We start from the raw sequence: 26,099 nt of genomic DNA, 5'->3' as shown, positions 1-26,099 counted from the left end.
CCCATGTTGCGTTTTAGCCACCAGGTCATATCAGTGTGGCCTCTTAACCACCAGGTCATAACAGATCCCAATATATCCGATGGCGTATTTCTCCAGGCCTTGGAGTCAGCAGGGTCGGTAGGGGGGCCCACCAGGGTGTCATCTAGCTAAGAGATTGCTGTGGGACTGGTCCCTGGGGAACCCTCGGCGTACGGTGACATTTCACCGAGTTTTTCCAAACCCTGGTATGGGGTGTACAGCGGTGGAGGTGACTCAGGCCTTCCGCTTGTGGGGTCAGGGTCATGCCCCTTACCTTCTCTTCCGGAGCGCCGGATCTTCTTTCCTGCTCTGGGCCAGACGAGGCTGCAAGCGGTCGTCCGGTAAGTGTCATGATCTCAATGGCAAGAGAACATAGCATCAGCATATATAGGAACTAGCTCTTGGAAGATGGGAACTGAGCTGACCATGAACTAAACCTAACGCACAACTAGCAGTGGCCGGGTAGCATGCCTACGTTGATTCTAGATGCCCAGCACCAGCCGGAGGACTAAATAATGCTAGCAGAGGGAAGTATTAGTCCTAGCTCACCTCTAGAGAAAATACCCCGAAAGGAGACAGAGGCCCCCCACATGTATTGGCGGTGAATTAAGATGAAATAACAAACGTAGTATGAAAATAGGTTTAGCAAATTTGAGGTCCACTTACTACATAGCAGAAGACAGAAAGGACACTTTCATGGTCAGCTGAAAACCCTATCAAAACACTATCCAGAAATTACTTTAAAACTCTGGCATTAACTCATAACACCAGAGTGGCAATTCCTGTTCACAAGAGCTTTCCAGACACAGTAACGAAACTACAGCTGTGAACTGGAACAAAAATGCAAAAACAAACATGGACAAGAGTCCAACTTATCTAGTAGTTGTCTAGGAGCAGGAACAAGCACAGAGAGGCTTCTGATAACATTGTTGACCGGCAAGCAACTAACAGAGCAGCAAGGTTATATAGCGACTCCCACATCTTGATGGGAACAGGTGAACAGCGAAGATGAAGACACCAGTTCAATTCCACCAGTAGCCACCGGGGGAGCCCAGAATCCAAATTCACAACAGTACCCCCCCTTCAAGGAGGGGGCACCGAACCCTCACCAGAACCACCAGGGCGATCAGGATGGGCCCTATGAAAGGCACGAACCAGATCAGAGGCATGAACATCAGATGCATTCACCCAAGAATTATCCTCCTGGCCGTATCCCTTCCACTTGACCAGATACTGGAGTCTCCGTCTGGAAACACGAGAGTCCAAGATTTTCTCCACAACGTACTCCAACTCACCCTCAACCAACACCGGAGCAGGAGGCTCAACGGAAGGCACAACCGGTACCTCATACCTGCGCAATAATGACCGATGAAAAACGTTATGAATAGAAAAGGATGCAGGGAGGTCCAAGCGGAAGGAAACAGGGTTAAGAATCTCCAATATCTTATACGGGCCGATGAACCGAGGCTTAAACTTAGGAGAAGAGACCCTCATAGGGACAAAACGAGAAGACAACCACACCAAATCCCCAACACAAAGCCGAGGACCAACACGACGGTGGCAGTTGGCAAAAAGCTGAGTCTTCTCCTGGGACAACCTCAAATTGTCCACCACCTGCCCCCAGATCTGATGCAATCTCTCCACCACAGCATCCACTCCAGGACAATCCGAAGATTCCACCTGACCAGAGGAAAATCGAGGATGAAACCCCGAATTACAGAAAAACGGGGACACCAAAGTGGCAGAGCTGGCCCGATTATTGAGAGCGAACTCCGCCAATGGCAAAAAAGCAACCCAATCATCCTGGTCAGCAGACACAAAACACCTCAGATATGTCTCCAGGGTCTGATTAATCCGCTCGGTCTGGCCATTCGTCTGAGGATGGAAAGCGGACGAAAAAGATAAATCTATGCCCATCCTAGCACAGAATGCCCGCCAAAATCTAGACACGAATTGGGTCCCTCTGTCAGAAACGATATTCTCAGGAATACCATGCAAACGAACAACATTCTGAAAAAACAGAGGAACCAACTCGGAAGAAGAAGGCAACTTGGGCAGAGGAACCAAATGGACCATCTTAGAGAAACGGTCACACACCACCCAGATGACAGACATCTTCTGAGAAACAGGCAGATCTGAAATAAAATCCATCGAGATGTGCGTCCAAGGCCTCTTAGGAATAGGCAAGGGCAACAATAATCCACTAGCCCGAGAACAACAAGGCTTGGCCCGAGCACAAACGTCACAAGACTGCACAAAGCCTCGCACATCTCGTGACAGGGAAGGCCACCAGAAGGACCTTGCCACCAAATCCCTGGTACCAAAAATGCCAGGATGACCTGCCAACGCAGAAGAATGAACCTCAGAGATGACTCTACTGGTCCAATCATCAGGAACAAACAGTTTATCAGGTGGGCAACGATCAGGTCTATCCGCCTGAAACTCCTGCAAGGCCCGCCGCAGGTCTGGAGAAACGGCTGACAATACCACTCCATCCTTAAGGATACCTGTGGGCTCAGAGTTACCAGGCGAGTCAGGCTCAAAACTCCTAGAAAGGGCATCCGCCTTAACATTCTTAGAACCCGGTAGGTATGACACCACAAAATTAAACCGAGAGAAAAATAATGACCAGCGCGCCTGTCTAGGATTCAGGCGCCTGGCGGTCTCAAGATAAATCAAATTTTTGTGGTCAGTCAATACCACCACCTGATGTCTGGCCCCCTCAAGCCAATGGCGCCACTCCTCAAAAGCCCACTTCATGGCCAAAAGCTCCCGATTCCCAACATCATAATTCCGCTCAGCGGGCGAAAATTTACGGGAAAAGAAGGCACAAGGCCTCATCACGGAGCAGTCAGAACTTCTCTGCGACAACACTGCCCCAGCTCCGATCTCAGAAGCGTCGACCTCAACCTGAAAAGGTAGAGCAACATCAGGCTGACGCAACACAGGAGCAGAGGAAAAACGGCGCTTAAGCTCCCGAAAGGCCTCCACAGCATCAGGGGACCAATCAGCAACATCAGCACCCTTCTTAGTCAAATCGGTCAATGGCTTAGCAATATCCGAAAAACCAGCAATAAATCGACGATAAAAGTTAGCAAAGCCCAAAAATTTCTGAAGACTCTTAAGAGAAGAGGGCTGCGTCCAATCACAAATAGCTTGAACCTTGACAGGATCCATTTCAATGGAAGAGGGGGAAAAAATATATCCCAAAAAGAAAATCCTCTGTACCCCAAAAACACACTTAGAACCCTTCACACACAAAGAATTAGACCGCAAAACCTGAAAAACCCTCCTGACTTGCTGGACATGAGAGTCCCAGTCATCCGAAAAAATCAGAATATCATCCAGATACACAATCATAAATTTATCCAAATAATCGCGAAAAATATCATGCATAAAGGACTGGAAAACTGACGGAGCATTTGAAAGACCAAAAGGCATCACTAAAAACTCAAAGTGGCCCTCGGGCGTATTAAATGCGGTTTTCCACTCATCCCCCTGCCTGATTCGCACCAAATTATACGCCCCACGAAGGTCAATCTTAGAGAACCACTTGGCCCCCTTTATGAGAGCAAACAAATCAGTCAGCAACGGCAATGGGTATTGATATTTAACAGTGATTTTATTCAAAAGCCGATAATCAATACATGGTCTCAAAGAACCGTCTTTTTTTGACACAAAGAAAAAACCGGCTCCTAAGGGAGATGACGATGGACGAATATGTCCCTTTTCCAAGGACTCCTTTATATATTCTCGCATAGCAGCATGTTCAGGCACAGACAGATTAAATAAACGACCCTTTGGGTATTTACTACCCGGGATTAAATCTATGGCACAATCGCACTCTCGGTGCGGAGGTAACGAACCAAGCTTGGATTCTTCAAAGACGTCACGATAGTCAGACAGGAACTCAGGAATTTCAGAGGGAATAGATGATGAAATGGAAACCACAGGTACATCCCCATGAGCCCCCTTACATCCCCAGCTCAACACAGACATAGCTCTCCAGTCAAGGACTGGGTTGTGAGATTGCAGCCAAGGCAATCCTAGCACCAAATCATCATGTAGATTATACAGCACCAGAAAGCGAATAATCTCCTGGTGATCCGGATTAATACGCATAGTTACTTGTGTCCAGTATTGTGGTTTATTATTAGCCAATGGGGTGGAGTCAATCCCCTTCAGAGGAATAGGAGTCTCCAAAGGCTCTAAATCATACCCACAGCGTTTGGCAAGGGACCAATCCATAAGACTCAAAGCGGCGCCAGAGTCGACATAGGCGTCCGTGGTAATAGATGACAAAGAGCAAATCAGGGTCACAGATAGAATAAACTTAGACGGTAAGGTGCAAATGGAAACAGATTTACCAAGCTTTTTAGTGCGCTTAGAGCATGCTGATATAACATGAGTAGAATCACCACAATAGAAACACAACCCATTTTTCCGTCTAAAATTCTGCCGCTCGCTTCGGGACAGAATTCTATCACACTGCATACTCTCTGGCGACTTCTCAGTGGACACCGCCAGATGGTGCACTGGTTTGCGCTCCCGCAAACGCCTATCGATCTGAATAGCCATTGTCATGGACTCATTCAGACCCGCAGGCACAGGGAACCCCACCATAACATCCTTAATGGCATCAGAGAGACCCTCTCTGAAAGTCGCCGCCAGGGCGCACTCATTCCACTGAGTAAGCACAGACCATTTACGGAATCCTTGGCAGTAAATTTCCGCTTCATCTTGCCCCTGAGATAGGGACATCAAAGTTTTTTCTGCCTGAAGCTCCAAATGAGGTTCGTCATAAAGCAACCCCAAGGCCAGAAAAAACGCATCCACATTGAGCAACGCAGGATCCCCTGGTGTCAATGAAAAAGCCCAGTCTTGAGGGTCGCCCCGGAGCAAGGAAATCACAATCCTGACCTGCTGTGCAGGGTCTCCGGCAGAGCGAGATTTCAGGGACAAAAATAATTTGCAATTATTTCGAAAATTCTGAAACCCAGATCTATTCCCCGAGAAAAATTCCGGCAAAGGAATTCTCGGCTCAGATACAGGTGCATGACAAACAAAATCTTGCAAATTCTGTACCTTCGTGGCGAGATTATTCAAACCTGCAGTTACACTCTGAAGATCCATTACAAACAGGTGGACACAGAGCCATTCAAAGATTAGAAGGAGAGAAAAAAAAAAAAAAAAAAAAAAATTTCAGCAGACTACTTATTTCTCTCCTTTCTCAGCCAAGGATTTTAACCCTTTAGTGGGCCGGTCAAACTGTCATGATCTCAATGGCAAGAGAACATAGCATCAGCATATATAGGAACTAGCTCTTGGAAGATGGGAACTGAGCTGACCATGAACTAAACCTAACGCACAACTAGCAGTGGCCGGGTAGCATGCCTACGTTGATTCTAGATGCCCAGCACCAGCCGGAGGACTAAATAATGCTAGCAGAGGGAAGTATTAGTCCTAGCTCACCTCTAGAGAAAATACCCCGAAAGGAGACAGAGGCCCCCCACATGTATTGGCGGTGAATTAAGATGAAATAACAAACGTAGTATGAAAATAGGTTTAGCAAATTTGAGGTCCACTTACTACATAGCAGAAGACAGAAAGGACACTTTCATGGTCAGCTGAAAACCCTATCAAAACACCATCCAGAAATTACTTTAAAACTCTGGCATTAACTCATAACACCAGAGTGGCAATTCCTGTTCACAAGAGCTTTCCAGACACAGTAACGAAACTACAGCTGTGAACTGGAACAAAAATGCAAAAACAAACATGGACAAGAGTCCAACTTATCTAGTAGTTGTCTAGGAGCAGGAACAAGCACAGAGAGGCTTCTGATAACATTGTTGACCGGCAAGCAACTAACAGAGCAGCAAGGTTATATAGCGACTCCCACATCTTGATGGGAACAGGTGAACAGCGAAGATGAAGACACCAGTTCAATTCCACCAGTAGCCACCGGGGGAGCCCAGAATCCAAATTCACAACAGGTAAGGCTCCCGATGAAGGCCTCCTTCCACCCGGCCACAGCTTCCATCTGCATCCGCACGAGCTGGCGGGTAAGTTCTTCTACCTCTCTCTGCAAGAGGTCCGGATCCAGCTTCGGTGATGGGTACGGTTCTTGCAGGTTGCGGATGGGGGAGTTCTCCTGCTCCACCCCACGCTCCGGTGCTTGCTCACATCCCTCCGCCATGTTGCTTTCCGGCACTTCCTCCTCGGTCTGTGTTCCCGGTGTTTAATTCCACCACTCCCCTCTTTGTGGGCGGTTCCTCTTCCTCCCGCCATGACAGACCAGGAGGCGGACTTCTCTCGGTAATGGACAGATTTCTAGGACAAAATAATAGCTATGAGGGACGGCCATAACTTTTGCGCCATTCTTCCAAGCTCCACCCACGATAACAAGCCCTTCTCCTCCTGCACGCCACAAGGTGCTGTAATGGCGGCGGTTTTGGCGGTAATTTACAGTTCACATTCCCACTGTTAAACCCAGTCTCTTAGGTGCACGTGACCCACTTCAATGGGTTAGTCCATCCTGTTTGTGATGCCAAAATGGAACACCCGCCAGGGCCGTGGGGATACTTGGTACTGGGTCCGGTACTTAAAGGGGGATGACACGAAGGCGACCTGGTCCGTGGCTGTAAGCACCCATGGTAAAGAGAATGTCCTTAAAGGGGTTTGAATAAAGTTTGTGTTCGTGACGCCACCTGTGGTGTTCAGTCAGTGGGGACCGATGCTGCTTAAAGGGGTCCTCTGGGGTGATGTTATGGCAGCTAAGATGGTATAACTTCCCACAGGTGAAGTTGGGTCCCCAGGGCTGCCAGTGTGTAGATGGAGATGGTGAGTGGTGCAGTAAAGAACTGGAGGACACAGGTTTGCAGTCTCTTTACCTGGTTTACTGAAGACTTCAGGCAGCCACAGTCCAGGGCACCGGATCACAGGTACAGGCAGGGTCCGGCTGGCTTGGAAGCGAGTTCAGAGTCCCTTTTACCAGGTGGAGTTGAAAGCCTTCCTACTAGCGCTGTGGCGTAGTCGCTTGCTGCCTGTGGCTTCTATCAAGGTCCTCACTGTACTCTCTGTCCTCCATAAAGGTCGGACACTAACCCATATGACAGGTGGCTCGAGCCTTTTTCAGGGTCTCTATCACAACCCGGGCTCTATGCGCCACTGTGTCTCCTGGGTATTAGGGCGGACAGGTTATGTGTAGTCCAGCTGTCCTGCCAGTTTCTGCTGTAAGTCTTGCAGTTCCTCACAACCTCGGTCTTCCTGCTACCGGTATCTGCGCTCTGCAGGGAGGTAGCCCAATCGCAGCTGTCCTCCCCAGTTGTCCACTCTCCTGTGCTTTGCTGTCCTGCACGCTCACTACAAGCTGTTCTTTCTTCTCTGTTATCTCTGTCCAGGAGCTCTAGAACCCTTGTGGCTGCACGGCCCTTCAGTCCTTTATCTCTCTTCACTGTCTGCCAGGAGCTGCAGGCTCCCACATCTGCTCAGCTGCACTCCTCTCGTACCAACTCCGCCTAAGCTGATGTTCCTCGACAAGCTCCCTTCTGGCAATCTCTCTCTAGCCTCGTCTGACAGGGAGCTTCTTCTTTGCACATCTTTCTGCTTCACTGTCCTCTCTCAATCTCTGACAGGAACTGACTAATTTTCCCTCCAGACCAGAATATATACAGTATATATAGGGGAGCAACCCACAAGCTGGATCAGAGCTCCCCCTTCTGGCCTGGAGTGTGAACATGTTGTATGCTTGTGGTTACCTGATAAAGAAGATCTTCGCTCGCTTCCAAGCGTGACATCACTCTCCCCGTGAGGAAAGCAATGCCACTGTAACAACCAGGACCCTGGGGTGTTACATATGCTTTACAACTCAATAACACAGAGTTCTACAGGTGGCTGCCGGGTACGGGCGTGTGTGGGAAGGAATGCCGATTCCAATTATGTGCTCAGCTAGACTCAGAGATATTGCATTCTGTTATTATAGGTAATTTTCCAGATTAAATATCTCAGAGCCCTGTGCTGGTCTGGGATCTGTAGTGCCACGATGTCTGCTTGAGTCAAACAAAGGACTCCAGTTGGCTGGTCCTGCACAAAAATTCAGACCCCTGTGATAACTGCAGAACTTGATGCTGGGAGACGCAGGGTCTATGGTCTTTCGACCCTTTACTCAGACCCTCATATTTAAGTCATATGATTTCCTTGTGATCCTCCTTGAGATGGTTCTACTTCTTTATTGGAGTCCAGCTGTGTTTAATTAAACTGATAGGACTAGATTTGGAAAGGCACACACCTGTCTATATAAGACATCACAGCTCACAGTGCATGTCAGACCAAATGAGAATCATGAGGTCAAAGGGACTGGCCAAGGAGCTTGGGACAGAATTGTGACAAGGCACAGATCTGGAAAAGGTTACTAAAGAATTTCTGCAGTACTCAAGGATACTAAGAGCACAGTGGACTCCATAATCCTTAACTGGAAGAAGTTTGGGACCACCAGAAGTCTTCCTAGACCTTGCCATTCAGCTAAACTTAGCAATTGTGGGAGAAGAGCCTTGGTGAGAGGGGTAAAGAAGAACCCCAAGATCACTTTGCTGAGCTCTAGAAATGCAGTAGAGAGATGGGAGAAAGTTCCACAAAGTCAACTATCACTGCAGTCCTCCACCAGTCGGGCCTTTATGGCATAATGGCCCGACGGAAGCCTCTCCTCAGTTCAAGACATATGAAAGCCTGCATAGAGTTTGCTAAAAAAAAACACATGTAGGACACCCAGACTATGAGAAATAAGATTCTCTGGTCTGATGAGATGAAGACAGACCTTTCTGGTGATAATGCTAAGCGGTATGTGTGGAGAATACCAGGCACTGCTCATCACCTAGCACAACAAAATGGGAAACTCTGAGTTTAAAGAGACCCAAGAGAGAGTATCTTAAAGGGGTTGTCCACTACTTTCAATTAACCCCCCAATGTATCCCCCCGGGGCCCCTAATGAATTGTGTAAATACCTTCCGTTGCCATTTTCGCCTGTGAGCGGCGCTATGCCAGCGGCTGAGTCCGGGTCACGTGACCCCCAGGCTGTAGCCGCTTATTTCCGCCGACGTCACGTCAATTTCCAGACTCTGGAAATTGACATGACGTCAGCAGCAGGCGTGAGCCAGCCTCACAGTCAGCAGTCACTCATCAAGAGTGACTGGGCTGTGGGCGGGGCTGGTGGCTGCCTGCGGGGCTGTGCTGGTGGCGGGTGGGGCTGTGCTGGTGGCGGGCGGGGCTAGGCAGGGATGATTGTGCGGGCGCCGGGGGTCTGCGTGCCGGCACCGGTATGTGCAGGCCGGCGCCGGTATGTGCGTGCCGGCGCCAGGGCTCTGCGTGCCGGTATGTGCGGGCCGGCGCCGGTATGTGCTGGGTCTGCTGCGGGGGGGGGGGGGGGGTGGTCTTTGGGGTGTGTGTGTCTGTGTCTCTCTGTGTGCAGGCATCGTCCGACTACAAGTCCCATCGGGCTCTGCCTGCTAGAGTGACAGTGAGTGACACATTAGCCAATGATGGGACAGTAGTAGTCCCATCATCCGGCTAATGTGTTGAATGTAAAAAAAAAAAAAAATACACATATACAGTACATACATACATACATACATACAACACACACTATGTGACATGTAACGACATGTGACAACATGCAACATACGACATGCAATGACATGCGACATGCACCATGCGATATGAGATGACATGCACCATGCGACAACATGCACTATGCGACGACATGCAACATACGACATGCACCATGCGATGACATGCACCATGCGACGACATGCACCATGCGATGACATGCGACATGCACCATGCGACGACATGCGACATGCACCATGCGACGACATGCAACATACGACATGCGACATGCAATGACATGCACCATGCGACGACATGCACCATGCGGCGGCATGCACCATGCGGCGGCATGCGCCATGCGACAACATGCGACATGCACCATGCAACGACATGCAACATACGACATGCACCATGCGACGACATGCACCATGCGACAACATGCACCATGCGACAACATGCGACATGCACCATGCGACGACATGCACGATGCGACGACATGCGACATGCACCATGCGACGACATGCAACATACGACATGCACCATGCGACGACATGCGACATGCAACGACATGCACCATGCGATCACATGCACCATGCGGCGACATGCACCATGCGACGACATGCAACATACGACATGCACCATGCGACGACATGCGACATGCACCATGTAACAACATACGACATGCACCATGCGACGACATGCAACATGCACCATGCGACGACATGCACCATGCGACAACATGCACCATGTGACAACATGCGACATGCACCATGCGGCGACATGCACCATGCGACGACATGCGACATGCACCATGCGACGACATGCAACATACATACGACATGCGACATGCAACGACATGCACCATGCGATGACATGCACCATGCGGCGACATGCACCATGCGGCGACATGCAACATACGACATGCACCATGCGACGACATGCGACATGCACCATGCAACAACATACGACATGCACCATGCGACGACATACACCATGCGACAACATGCGACATGCACCATGCGACGACATGCACCATGTGATGACATGCGTCATGCTACATGCAATGACATGCGACGACATGCAACATGTGACATGCGACATGCCACATACAGTACGTACATACATACAACATACATACAGACATACAGTACACGTAACATAGAGTACATACTCACCATCACTTGTCACCTTGATCCCCGAAGCCATTGTCATCTGTAAAAAATATTAAAATAATAAACAACCATTATACTCCCTGATCCGCAGAAATCCAATTAAAACGAGTGTCCCTCGACGATCTCCCGTGGAGAGCAGGAGCATCTGCTGATGCGACCACTCTCCAGGGGCTCCAGGAATACAATGATGGAAGGTATCCTTCCACAATGTATTCCTCACGATGTATTCCTACGCCCCTGTGAGAAAATAGTCCCTAGTCTCACTTTATGCCATTGCTGTTGAGAAATTTTCCCAGGCAGCAATTGCCGTAAAGTGAGACTTTGTCCTAAGGTAACCTCTCTGCAGGAGCCATTGTCTCCTGTCAGTGTCACTGAGGGTCCTATAGAGCAGTGACATCACCCGATGTCATTGTTCTATAGGGGAGATCGTCGTGGGACACTCGTTATTAATTGGACTACGGCGGACAGGTAGTATACGGTTTATTATTTTACGTTTTTTGCAGGCGCTGAAGTATGGTAAGTATGGTTAAATGAAGAATATTAAAATACTTTTTCCTAATGTGTGCGTGTTTTATTAACCCTTTCTTACTATTGGATTAATAACGGATAGGCGTCTTATTGACGCCTCTCCGTTATTAACCCGGCTTAATGTCACCTTACAATAGCAAGGTGACATTAACCCCTTATTACCCCATATCCCACCGCTACACGGGAGTGGGAAGAGGGGCTAAGTGCCGGGGCGGCTGCGGACTGGTATTTGTAGCTGGGGGGGGGCAATATCCATGGCCCCTCTCTAGGCTATGAATATCAGCCCGCAACTGCCTGCGTAGCCTTTCTGGCTATAAAATATAGGTGGGACCCCACGTCATTTTTTGGGGGGTCCCCCTATTTTAATAGCCAGTAAAGGCTACGCAGACAGCTGCGGGCTGATATTCATAGCAGGCTACAAATATTGGCCCTCGGCCGTCGGCTTTCCCCCTCTGGTGCAGAAAATTTCCGTTTTTTAATTAAATTAAACGCTCATAAAGGCCTCTTTCACCCTTGTGTCGGTACGGGTCCGTCGCTATGCGTCGGGCCGACGTACTGATGCACGTTGTGAAATTTGTGCACGTCGTGGGCAGCGGATGCAGTTTTTCAACGCATCCGCTGCCCATTCTGAAGTCCCGGGAGGAGGGGGCGTAGTTTTGGCCGTGCATGCGCGGACGAAAATGGCGGACTAGACGCACAAAAAAAGTTACATGTAATTTTTTTTGTGCCGGCGGTGCGCCAAAACACGGCGCAACCGTCGCACGATAGTTGCAACGTGTGGCACTGCGTCGTAATGCGTCGCTAATAAAAGTCTATGGAGAAAAAACGCATCCTGCGGGCAACTTTGCAGGATGCGTTTTTTCTCCACAACGACGCATTGCGACGTGCAGTGCACGACGCTAGTGTGAAAGTAGCCTTAGAAACATCGGCCTTTCTATTATATATCTATGGATATATCTTTCTATAGATATATTTATAGATAGATATATCTCTAGATACATAGATGTATCTATCCATATATTTGGCTGCTTTCACACATCAGGTTTTTGCCGTGAGGCACAATCCGGGGAGTTTTGAAAAAAACGGATCATTTTTTTCCGCCGGATCTGTTTTTTTCTCATACAGTTGTATTAGCGCCGGATTGCGCCTGATGGACACACGTTTCATCCGTTTTTTGCCGGATCTGTCAAAAAAGCTGTTTCCGCCGGACGGAAAACACATACAGAGGAACGTTTTTCTGTCCTGCGAAAAAACGCACAGCGACGGATCCAGCAAAAAACGTATGAAACTGAGATGTGAAAGGATGAATCCGGCCTCTGAACCCATTTTTTCATGCATGTTTCCTTTCAAATCATGCACATTTTTAGTTTATTTATTTCCAAAAACTGCATCAAAACCGCGCAAAAACCGCACCAAAAACAGCATCAAAACTGCACCAAAAACTGCATCAAAACCTGGTGCAGTTTTGGTGCAGTTTTTGGTGCAGTTGTGATGCAGTTTTTGGTGCGGTTTTAATGCAGTTTTTGGTGCAGTTTTGGAGCGGTTTTGATGGCGTTTTTGGTGCAGTTTTGATGCAGTTCTTGGTGCGGTTTTGATGCAGTTTTTGGTGCACTTTTGGAGCGGTTTTGATGGAGTTCTTGGTGCAGTTTTGATGCAGTTTTTCGGTGCGGTTTTGGTGCAGTGTTGATGCAATTTTGGTGCGGTTTTTATGCAGTTTTTGGTGCAGTTTTGATGCGTTTTTTGTGCAGTTTTGATGCGTTTTTATGCAGTTTTTTGCACGGTTTTGATGCATTTTTTAATTCGTGCGTTTTTGAAAGCTAAATAATGATGTATTATTGAACAAAAAAAAAAGATTTGTGATGTAATTATTGTCCAACCTCCTCCTTTACACACACAGATAGACAGATAGATGATAGATGAAATGGATAGACAGATCTACATATAGATAGATCTATAGATGCATACATCTATCTATAGGTATATCTGGATAGATATATCTATTGATAGATGTATGGATAGCGTAGGGTGTGTGTCCACTGTCCAGATTACATCCGAATTAGCTGCAGATTTGATGCTGCGTACTTGTAGTCCCATCGGATGATGCCTGCACACACACCCCAAAAGACCCCCTGCACAGCCCCGCACACACCCGAACAGTCCCGCACACACCCGAACAGCCAGGCACCCACCCGAAAAGCCCCGCACACACCTGAACAGTCCCGCACACACCCGAACAGTCCCGCACACACCCGAACAGCCAGGCACCCACCGGAAAAGCCCCGCGCACACCCGAACAGCCCCGCGCACACCCGAACAGCCCCGCACACACCCGAACAGTCCCGCACACATCCAAACAGCCCGCAGATCCAGCACACACATACACACACACAGTCACCGCCCACACACTTCCCTCCTCCCGAACTGCAGCGTTTCTCGGACCCACATCCGCAGCAAAACTGCAGATCTTTTTTACATCTGCGGTTTTGCTGCGGATGTGCCCAACTCAATGAAAGTCTAAAGGTGCAGAAACGCTGCAGTTCCGCACAAAAGAAGTGACATGCTGCGAGAAAAAAAAGCTGCGTTTCGGTGCGGCCTTTTCTGCAGCATGTGCACAACAAGTCTGCGGCTCCCATAGACTTACATTGGTTGTGCACTACACTGCGGATTTGATGCAATTCTGTGCGGCAAAAAACACTGTAGATCTGGAATCAAATCCGCAACGTGTGCACCCAGCCTTAGCATTTAGTGAACCTAGCAAAAAAGCCAAGCAAAAAACAAGTGTGGGATTTGCACTTTTTTTGCAATTTCATTGCACTTTGAATTTTTTTCACATTTTCTGTTACATGACATGGTAAAACCAATGGTGTCGTTCAAAAGTAGAACTTGTCCCGCAAAAAATAAGCCCTCATATGGCCATATTGACGGAAAAATTATGGCTCTGGAAAGAAGGGGAGCAATAAACGAAAAAAGCTCCAGGGGTGAAGGGGTTTAGAAACATGGATATGGTGGACATATCTATGGAAACAGACATAGATATATAGATATATCGGTATGTATTCATCTATCTATCTATCTCTCTATCATCTATCTATCTATCTATCCATCTATCCGTGTGTGATGGAGTGTGGGTTGGACAAATGTAAAAGAGGAGGTTGGACAGAAATGACATCACAAATCTTTTTGAAGATAGAGGGGGGAGAGGAGGGAGGGGTTGACGAAGATCGGCAAAACGCGCGTTGAGGCGGCAGGCTGGGGTCTCAGGTCTCTCACCACATGTAGGTACTTTTGCTTATATAACCTAATCTTTGCACCAGATATGCACTTTAGTTTAACAACGCCTCATGCATCTTGTATTTTCCTCTGCCCAGCACTCCTTTGCACCTTGCATTTGATTATACGTACATTTTAAACAACGTTCACCATCCAACCTGATGGATTTGGAGAGGATCTGCAAGGAAGAATGGCAGAGGAACCCCAAATCTAGGTGTGCAAAACTTGTTGCATCATTCCCAAGAAGACTCATGGCTGTACTAGTTCAAAAGGGTGCTTCTACTCAATATTGAGCAAAGGCTCTGAATACATTTCTGTTTTTTCTTCAGTCAAGATGGGGTGCATAGTGTACATTAATGAGAAAGAAAATTAACTTTTTTTTAATTTACCAAATAGCTGCAATGAAGCAAAGAATGAAAAACTTAAAGGGGTCTGAATACTTTCCGTACCCACTGTAGGCCATACAGTAAATGTGCCATAAATGCTCCAGGTGGAAACAAGATGGTTTAAAGGGGTTGAGAAGTAAAAATAAGTGATAACTTGCTAATCTTTGAGTGTTCAATCTCTGGGACCCACAATAATTGGCAGATAAAGGAGTTTTTATCCCTGATAGCGAAAGTTTATCCTTGTTCCAAATTGAAGAGGCGGGTCAGATGCCTGACCACTGCTCCATTCTTTCTCAATTCGGCTGCCAGAAAACGCAAAAAACAGCGTTCGGCAGCCCTATAGGTAATGAAGGAATAGCGATTGAGCATGCGCACTGTGACTCTATTCTAATGGAGATAAGAAATTTCCTTTCTGTATATGGATGCTGGGTCCAGATGTCCAACCCCCATGGATCAAGAAGGTATCCCCTGTTGTGTGGATAGGTGATAACTTGCTTTCACTGGACAACCCTTTTAAGATCAAAAGCATGTACATAAACTGTAAGGCAAGGAATGAACAAAAACATTGCACATTACTGTTGGTGTTGGGTATCACAAACAATTATTTACGTGAACCATTTAAAGGTCAGGACTATATAATAAAGAAAATGAGACAAAAAAACAAGCAGGTAGTTGCTAACTACTTGCCTATTCTATCCTGCGCTGCGCTGACAGACCGGTCACTGATCTCTTCTACTGGTAATTCAGCTCCTCCTAGTCAACAGAGCAGCTGTTTCTCTTCCAGGCTACTCTGTCAACGTGGCTTGACAGCAAACGTCATGCTGATTAACAGCTGGCTTCTCGCAATTATGCAGCTGGGAACCGGCTGTCAATTAGCATGACATTGGCAGTTTCAACGTTTGTAATGTATATATCCAGCTTTATCATGTTTTACTACTTTGTTATTGGTTTTCTAATATTTTAGGAAATTATATGTTTTATATTTTTGCATGGAAAGTAAATATTACTATTTTTATTAGTAAATCATTATTATTATTATTATTATTATTATTATTAGTGGTAATATCATTATATCTTTAATGCATGTTTAATGTATTTTAAAAGGAGCACACAGCCTCTTCCTGAATAGAGAAGAGATTCCCCCACTCCAGGACATCCGTAAATGGTCTTCTCAGGATGTCTACAACTTTGTGTCGAGTTTGCCAGGTTGTTCTACTTATGCACAGGTGAATATTTTTGTATTTACCTTTCTCTGTTGCCAGGGCAGCCATTAGAATATCTAGGGCCACATACAGCTCCATAATCATGGCCCTCTGTGACTATTCCAACATCACCTCTATTGTCTCTAAGGGCACAGTCAGTCGGCCATATAACTAAGACCTAGATCAGAACACAGTGCATGGACTGGCCGGCGACTCTGCTGACCTAAACGTGACATCTGTTATGCTTAGGTCAGAAGAGCTGCTGGCCAATCCGTGCACTGAGTTCCAATCTCATTCCGATTAATACGTCTGTCTGACTGCATGCGCTAAGGTGTATTCTCACTATCGTATTTTATGGTACATGACATGGCTATAACATCCTGCCGAATATGTGTGCATCTATGAACCATATATGGGGCTGATAGGTCAGTTCAGGATGCCAGTACACGGTATTGACATTGTGACCGTAACACAACGTAAAATGCCGCTGTGCACCACTATCCTTATGGTGGAGGATCTATCATCACTTTTCTCCATCCATGTATAGGATTCCTTCTGAGTTAGAACATTTTCACTAGGGCTCTCTGATGACACCTGGTCACCCAGCGATAAAATCTTGGTCTTACAAAAAATTCTCACAGGAAATATAGACGGTGTTGTGCAACACATAATTGATAGAAAAAAAAACGTATCACAATGTTGACGTCACAAATCATTAAGGGATTCGTGGCAGATCTGGGTCTGCTGAAATTTAAATGTTGTTTTTTCCTTTTGGTCCAGCAAGAGTTAATGTCTGTCATGCTGGCAGTTCTTTTAGGCTGGTCAGCTGATGTTGGTTGGTAACCACTCCCACCTACCTTTAAATTGTCACATGACCCATCAGCTGATTGTCAGTTATAGAGTTCTTCTATGCAGACCAGCTAGGTGTGTGGAGGTCTCTTGTGTCGATGGTGTAGCTGCTGTGGGAATTCAGATTCCTGGTGCCGTTTTCTCTGCTGCTGTGAAGCTTAGCAGAAGAGCCAGAGCTGAGTATTTTTTCCTTTTATGTCTGTTCCATATTTGTTTCTTCACCTGTGTGCTACCATCAGCAGTGGCGAGGCTAGCATCCTTGCCAGCCAGGTTACATTGAGGTGACATTCAGTGACTAGGCACGTGATGGTCGCAGGGGTGAAGGACTCACATAGGGCGTTAGGGGAGCTTAGTGACAGGCACAGGTTGGTGTCAGGAGGTGCCCCATTCCTCACTCCCTACCTTTATTGCCTTCCTCTCCCTTTTCCATCCAGTCAAATTTATATTTTTTACATTTCTCTCTAGGGGTACCAACATTTTTTTCCAGACCATTTTCACTATTTTTTTTATTTCTGTTGAACCACAATTAAAAAGAAATATTTGATTCTCATTGATATTCAGTAAATTTAAAATTATTTTTGTCAGTTTCAAGTTATTTCAGTGAATATTGTGTTTTTTTTTCTTACTTTAACAGAAGGGTAGCAACAATTTTGTCCATGTGCGTTAAGTCTATATAGAGAAATCCATGATTAAGCATTGTCATATTATATTATACAAATTTCGCATCACATTAAAAAAAATAATTCAATTTCAGTGTTGCTTTAAGGAGAGGTCTCAACAGTTGGAAGCGTTCAGCTACTTTACATTCACTGTGCAGAATTACCAGGCTGAATTCAGCAGTGAGCATTTCTGTCTGTGAGCTGAGGGAAACAGATTGCTGATTCACAGTCTTGTGGTGTTCCTGATGTACTTCCAGCATTAATATAGCTAAGTGACTCCACTGACCATAGAGGACTACAACTTCTGAATACTGCCTAAGGCCGGTTTCACACGTCAGTGGCTCCGGTACGTGAGGTGACAGTTTCCTCCCGTACCGGAGACACTGACACACGTAGACCCATAAAAATCAATGCATCTGTTCAGATGTCATTGATTTTTTGCGGACCGTGTCTCCTTGTGCCAAACACGGAGACATGTCAGTGTTCGTGGGAGCGCACGTATTACACGGACCCAATAGAGTCAATGGGTCCGTGTAAAACACGGACCTCACACGGACATTCTCCGTCTGGGGTCCGTGTGCGTGCAGGAGACAGCGCTACAGTAAGCGCTGTCCCCCCCACATGGTGCTGAAGCCGCGATTCATATCTTCTGTGCAGCAGCGTTTGCTGCAGAGAAAATATGAATAATAGTGTTTAAATTAAAGATCTATGTGTCCGCCGCCCCCCCACCCCCTGTGCGCCCCCCCCCCCGCTGTTCAGAAAATACTCACCCGCTCCCTTGTTGGCTGTCACTCCTTCCTCTCTGCCCCGCGCCTCCTACTGTATGCGGTCACGTGGGGCCGATCATTTACAATCATGAATAGTCGGCTCCGCCCCTATGGGAGGTGGAGCCACATATTCATGACTGTAAATGATCGGCCCCACGTGACCGCATACACTAGAAGGCCAGACCAGGAAGCAGCGAGGGAGCGGGTAAGTATTTTCTGAACAGCGGGGGGGGGGGGGGGGCGCACAGGGGGTGGGGGGGCGGCGGACACATAGATCTTTATTTTAAACACTATGATTCATATTTTCTCTGCAGCAAACGCTGCTGCAGGGAACATATGAATCGCGGATTCAGCAAGATGCAGAGTGGGTACCACACGCTCCGTGTGGTACCCACTCGCCATACGGGCGGCACACGTGTGCCGCACGTATGGCCTACGTGAGTTCCCAGGCACACGGACACGGATAACTCCGGTACCGATTTATTCCGGTACCGGAATTATCTGGACGTGTGGGACAGCCCTAACCAGCAGCTCCTAGATTTTCCCTAATTGTCTGACCACAACATTCATCTGCATTTATTTTTACAAAGCAAATATAAAGTTGCCTTTAATAAAGGGGCTTTCCGACCCATTGTCATTCTTTAAAAAAAACTGTGCTATGCTAGGTTTCTAGGGTGAGCTTTTGTTGAGTTTTTGCTGTTGCAGAATTTCGGTACCATTTTGCAGCTATTATTTACATTAGGCTACTTGCAGTTTTTCACTGCATTTTTGTGTACGTTTTTTAACATGCGTTTTTATCGCATTTTTGACTGTGTGTTTTTTGTCTCTTGTGTCATGCTTTATGTAAAGCTGTTTTGTTTTTGATACTTCCTGATATTTGGCTTTGACAAAACTTTATTAATATACTTAGGTGTGGATTACATGCATTTTTGATGCGTTTTTGCTTGTGGAAATGCACTAAAAACGCATGTGCAGTTTTTACCTGAGAATTTTCCGTATCTATTGCAAGTCTATGGGGAACTCTGTACATATGTACATATAACTGAGCATACCTGCAAGAGAATTGTACATGCTCCGGATTTGAAACACGCACTGCAGGTCTGTTTATGCTGCATAAAAAAAGTCCAGTGGGCAGGAGATCTCTATAAATCTATAAGCTTTGCTGGATCTGTGAGACACTGCATTTTGGATGCAGAAAAAATACGCAGCATCAAAAATGCCCCAAAAGCTCATCATGGAATCGTAGCTCAACATGCAGACTGTGGTGCAGATTTGGATCAGAATTAACCCTTTCTATTTCAAAAGGTGAAATCTGCACTGATTCTGCACAAATAACATGCTGCAAATTTAAAATCTGCAGAAAATACAATTTCTGCATGGATTCTGCACACAAAAAATGTATAGTGTGAATGCAGTTAGGTTAAATTTATCCACTTACAGTAGCTATTACTATAAAATATAGATTTTTCCTGCAGAAAATACACAACACCACATACCAGCCTTAAAGGGGTATTCCAGTCTCCAAGATCTTAGGTAGCTTAGGTGTCCATGGTTACGACCACTCATATAGTGACAGTTAACCTTTAGTGGTCGTAACCATGGATACCTAAGCTACTGAAATTTCCTGAACATAGGTAAGCGACATAGTGAATCAGAAGAACTATACTACATTTCTATTTGGAGGTATTTGCTAATATTACTATTATTATTATTATTATTATTATTATACCCACTACATATTGGGATAGGATTTTGAAGATGGGAATACCTCTTTAAGGCTAATTTTACACATTGCATATTTCATACACATTTTCTGCACATGGTTGCCTGCAGAAAATTACAGCGTGATACAGTACCAGCTAAGTAAATAAGATAGATTTCAACATTGCAGATACTTCTGACAGCTGTTGTTTTTGCTTAATTTGTCCTGTAGTGCGGATTACTAAATCTGCAGCATGTCATTTTTTTGTGCGGATTTCATTTAGGTGTCACACATTGCGATGAAATGGTTGCCCAGCTCCCTCACTGAGAGCTCCACTGCCGGAAGGAAATTAAATTTATTCCTCCTGGCAGCCTCGGGCTGTCAGTCATAGGCCTGTTTCACACCTCAGTGGCTCCGATACGTGTGGTGACAGTTTTCTCACGTACCGGAGACACTGACTCACGTAGACACATTAAAATAAATGTGTCTCTGCACATGTCAGCGTGTTTTCACGGACCATAGGGGTGGAGCCGCATATTCATCCCTGTAATGAGCGGTACCACGTGACCGCTCATACAGGACAAGCTGCGGCGCTGAGAGGAAGCATCGCGGGAGCTGGGTGAGTATTTTAATGCAAGCGGGCGGGCGCACAGGGGGTGGGAGGCGGGCGGTGACCGGGAACTTTATTTTAAAAACAAAAAAAATAAAAAAACCCATGATTTTTCATTCCTTCTCTCCAGCGAACACTGCAGGAGAGAAGGAATGAATACCGGCTTCAGCACCACACGCAGGGGGGACAGCGCTTAACTTTAGCGCTGTCTCCTGCACGGTCCGTGTGGTTCTCAGTTGGCACACGGGCGGCACACGGCTGCCGCACGTGTGCCACACTGATGTGCCACGTGAGCACACGGACACACGGACACGGATAACTCCGGTACCGATTTTTCCGGTACCGGAATTATCTGGACGTGTGAGACTGGCCATAGGGGTAGTCTGGAGCAGCTTCAGTCACCTCTCAATGCATAATGAGCAGAGGCTGTAACTGCGCCCCTGGCACTGACTGATAGCCGGCTCTAATGCTAAGCGGGTTGTCAATCAGGGCCTGGGCGAGGTTTCAGCCGCCACTCACTATACATTGAGCAGTGATTGAAACAGCGCCAGCCTACCTCAATGACTGAAAGCCTGAGGCCTCTCTGAGCAAATGATCTTTATTCCTCATGGCAGTGGGGCTCGCAATGTGGGTGCTGGGCAGCTTCAGAACGCTATTAGCCTGCAGATTAATCCCATATCTGCAGGCTAGTTGTGTTTTTTATATGACAAGTTCCCTTTAAAGACAGTAAACTAGAAATTCTAAAAATCAGCACACTGCTGTATTTCTGTCCAGGATTTCCACCTGCTAATAGACACAATAGTGAAGGCACATTAAATGAGAACATTTTGGCTTTATTTTATGATTGCTCTGTGTACAGAATTTAATTTCCATCATATACACTACTGATAGACAATACTATGTTTTATAACTAGAGCAAAGATGTGAAATTCAAATACACAGGGAGGCAAAATTAAAAGCTTGCACAAAGTCGAGGGTAAACCTTGATATTTATTAATCAATGGCCCCACATAGTGCTCCATACAGTATAATGCCTTCACATAATGCTCCATACAGTATAAAGTGCCCCATATTGTGCTCCATACAGTATAACGGACTCAGTGCTCCATACTGTATAATGGGACCCATATAGTGCTCCATACAGTATAATGGGCCCACATAATGCTCCATACAGTATAATGGGCCTCATATAGTGCTCCATACAGCATAATGGACTCACATAGTGCTCCATACAGTATAATGGGCCCACATAATGCTCCATACAGTATAAGGGGCCCAGATAGTGCTCCATACAGTATAATGGGCCCCATATAGTGCTCCATACGGCATAATGGCTTCACATAGTGCTCCATACAGTATAAAGGGCCCCAGATTGTGCTCCATACAGTATAATGGACTCACATAGTGCTCCATACAGTATAATGGTCCCACATAATGCTCCATAAATTATAATGGGTCCCATCTAGTGCTCCATATGTATAATGATCTCACATAGTGCTCCATACAGTGTAAAGGGCTCCATATAGTGCTCCATACAGTCTGATGGCCCCATATAGTGCTCCATACAGCATAATGGCTCCACATACTGCTCCATACAGTATAAAGGACCCCATATTGTGCTCCATACAGTATAATGACATCACACAGTGCTCCATACAGTGTAAAGGGCTTTGCATAGTGCTCCATACAGTATAATGGCCCCACATAGTGTTCCTTACAGTATAATGCACCCTACATAGTGCTGTATACATTATAATGGGCCAAACATTGAATGAAAAAAAAAACTAGAGGATTGTTGGACAAAATATTACATCAGTTGTGTTTTAGCCATTCTAGCTATACTATTGCATGGGATCTAAGGTTCTGTAAACTATATATCAGTAAACCTTTCCATTCTAGGTATTTAAAGACCATGATATTGATGGGCTAACTCTTCCATTACTGACTGAGGATCATCTTTTGGACACAATGGGGCTAAAGCTTGGACCTGCACTCAAAATTCGTTCACAGGTAAATGAAGACACAGTCATCATAGTTATAAAATAAATTTTCTGTCTGATTATTTCCGAACAATGTTCTTTATATAAACAGAACCTGAAGGTAAAATCAATATGGTAATTAATTTGATGGCTCAGTGTTTAATACTATTGCTTTGGAATTCGTTATCCGTGATTGGGACCTGACCAAGAGCAACATCTGCATGGGTATTTGTGTACTACTTCTGTTTGCTGAGTGCAGATGATATCACACATCCGTGCCCTTGTTGCCACTCAAAGACAATTCTTGAATTGACAGTGTTCTTAAAGGGAATCTGTCACCCCCAAAATCATTTATGAGCTGTGGTCACCGGCATCAGGGGCTTATCTACAGCATTCTGTAATGCTGTAGATAAGCCCACGATGTAACCTGAAAGATGAGAAATAAAGGTTATATTAAACTCGCCGTGGGGCGGTCCCGCTGCGGTCCGGGTCCGATTGGCGTCGTGATCCGGGTCCGGCGCCTCCTATCTTCATACGATGACGTCCTCTTCTTGTCTTCTTGCTGCGGCTCCGGCGCAGACGTACTTTGTCTGCCCTGTTGAGGGCAGAGCAAAGTACTGCAGTGCGCAGGTGCTGGGCCTCTCTGACCTTTCCCGGCGCCTGCGCACTGCAGTACTTTGTTCTGCCCTCAACAGGGCAGACAAAGTACGCCTGCGCCGGCGCTGTGGCAAGAAGACAAGAAGATGACGTCATTGTATGAAGATAGGAGGCGCTGGACCGGACTGCGACGCCCATCGGACCCGGACCGCAGTGGGACCGCCCCTGGGGCAGTATAATATAAACTTTATTTCTCATCTTTCAGGTTTCATCGGGGGCTTATCTACAGCATTACAGAATGCTGTAGATAAGCCCCTGATGCCGGTGGCCGCAGCTGATATACGATTTTGGGGGTGACAGACTCCCTTTAATCTCATCTCTGCATAAATACTTGTAAATATGTCTTCAGAATCTCCCAATAACTACTGCAAAATAGTTCTCTCCCATCTCATATATATATATACATTCCGCCAAAGAATCATCAACTCCACTGACTCCCCTTTCTGCAATCCCAGCTAATTAATGGCAAAATGCAATGACATAAAAGGTTCTCTAGTATTTGCAAGATCTTCCCTGCTCTTCAAGATTTCTCCTGTTAACTCCCTACTCTGAAACAAGCTTCCCCAACATATCAGACTCTTCTACCAGAAAACATATCCTTCAAGAACAACTAATGCTGTCAGCTGAGGGTTGCAGCCCCAAGCCATCAGTTTTGCCTTGCTGGTTATCAAAAACACAGTGAACCCACACAGTTTTTTTTTTTTTTTAATTATTTAGAGTGCAGGCACCTGCTGATGAATACTCCCATCAGGTGCTGCCTGCTCTCGCTGTTTTATTAGTGGCAGCAGGCATAGGCTGATGGGAGTAGGAGTCCCATCAGCCTACGCCAGTGTCTGGAGGTAAACTTTATACCCCCGATCACAGTTGTTGGCTCACGCTGTTCACAGTGTGAAAACCGCGGCTGACTGAAGGACGGTAATGATTATACCGCCGATCAGATGCAGAGTATGTGCATGACAGCGCGACAAACACTCGGAGTTAAGGGGGCTGAACCTGAACAGGTTGCACATGGACTTACTGGTGAAGTCTGTGCTCGGTGTCCGTGCCCTCACAGTAAGTGTTCAGTATAGACCCGATCTTTACTGTTCGGGTTCACCCATCTGTAATAATGATCCTAATCACATGTCAAAATCCACAATAGACTACCTCAAAAGGCGCAAGCCGAAGGTTTTACAATGGCCCTCACAGTGCCCTGTTCTGAACATCATTGAAAATCTGTGGCTAGACCTCAAAATAGCAGTGCATGCCAGACGACCCAGAAATCTCACAGAACTGGAAGAATTTTATATGAAGGATGGATGAAAATCCCTCAAACAAGAATTGAAAGACTCTTGGCTGGCTACAAAAATTGTTTACAAGTTGTGATACTTCCAAAATGGAAAAGATGAAAAAAAAATTTTTTTGTCTAAAATACAAAGGAAACATGTCAGCTTTAACTTTAGGCCTTTTAGAGATCATTTTATCTTCAACTTGCTTCACTGTTCACAATAACAGTAATTTTGACCAGGAGTGCCCAGACTTTTACATACCACTGTATGTCCACTATCTTTAATTCCTATGCAAGTGTGGGACAAGCCTTTATTGATTCCAGAACTGTAGAAACCTTTATTGACCTCCCACTAGCCAGAAGACTGAATATTTCATTTGTTTCTTTTCGGACACCTCAAAATTAATCTCTATGAATGGCTCCACAGTTCTGGTTGAAGACTTTTCTTGTTAAGTTTCAACACTTTCTTACGCATCGCTTCTTTTAAGACTTCATAGCTAAGGCTACATTCTCTGATTATTGATCGTCCAACCAAATCACCCTGAGAGGATCACCTTGCTTTCAAAATTTCCTCGAAGCTCTACCTCAACCACCTTTTATGAAACGCTGTTCTGCCTCCATTTTCTCCATCTTGCCTAAACTTTACCAGGATTTTCCAAATACCGTTTCCATGTAGAAGACTGAGATGCCACCACCACATTTCCACTTGACTGAGCCATACCCTTTCTTCCAGGTATTGAACTACCTAGTAGGAAAATGCATCTTCTATACTTCCCTGAGATCAAGGACACATCTGCTTATATTACATGAGGCGGACACGTCTGCTTAGAGGAAAAAATAAATTTCCTCCTCCTAGATGACGTCGCCCGCGCCTGCGCACTACCAGCTATCGTCGATAGCTACTACTGCACAGGCAGTGTCATCTTGGAGGAATTTTTTTTTCTTCTCTAGCAAGATGGCGCCGCCTGCGCAATAGCAGATATCGGATCACCTCTATATACACCGATTGCTGCTACTGCGCAGGCGTGGCAGGCACCTTTTTCAAATGCATTTTTTTATACTATCAGGATAACTTCAAGCACATTTATTATTAACACAGTAAACATGCGATTATGCTGCAGCGCAGGTGCCACGGCTGGCTCCTGCCTGCAGAAGAGTTTTTTTTTTTTTTGCAGTATGTACATATACATTATGTAAACTATGGTGACAGGTCAGTGAGGGATCAGTGACCTGTCAGCAATCTGCATTATGATTAGCTAATCAGAGAACCACATAAAGACCCCCACAGGCCACTTTGGGGCACGAGCATATCATTAACTCAAAAGTGAAAATAAAGATTAAACAGCAACCACAATACAGATTTCATCAACCAAGGTATCATTTTATTCAGTATAATGGCGCCGACCTGACACTGTCTGTAGGTTACTGTG

At 46.0% G+C, this 26,099-nt stretch overlaps 1 protein-coding gene across 1 annotated transcript in view; it reads left to right on the top strand.

Annotated features, from left to right (window-relative positions):
* Window positions 1-26,099, top strand: part of SAMD7 (sterile alpha motif domain containing 7) — a 112,849-nt gene that overhangs the window by 85,188 nt on the left and 1,562 nt on the right. Inside the window, exons 7-8 of the mRNA XM_077290583.1 lie at window positions 16,082-16,203; window positions 22,666-22,776. Of these exons, the coding sequence (XP_077146698.1) occupies window positions 16,082-16,203; window positions 22,666-22,776 (233 nt within the window). The remainder of the gene's footprint in view (window positions 1-16,081; window positions 16,204-22,665; window positions 22,777-26,099) is intronic.

The sequence above is a fragment of the Ranitomeya variabilis genome, chromosome 2 (assembly GCF_051348905.1).
Source record: "Ranitomeya variabilis isolate aRanVar5 chromosome 2, aRanVar5.hap1, whole genome shotgun sequence".
Classification (NCBI taxonomy): Eukaryota; Metazoa; Chordata; class Amphibia; order Anura; family Dendrobatidae; genus Ranitomeya; species Ranitomeya variabilis.
Note: the sequence above shows the minus strand (reverse complement) of the source record. Positions and strands in the feature narration are given on the sequence as shown.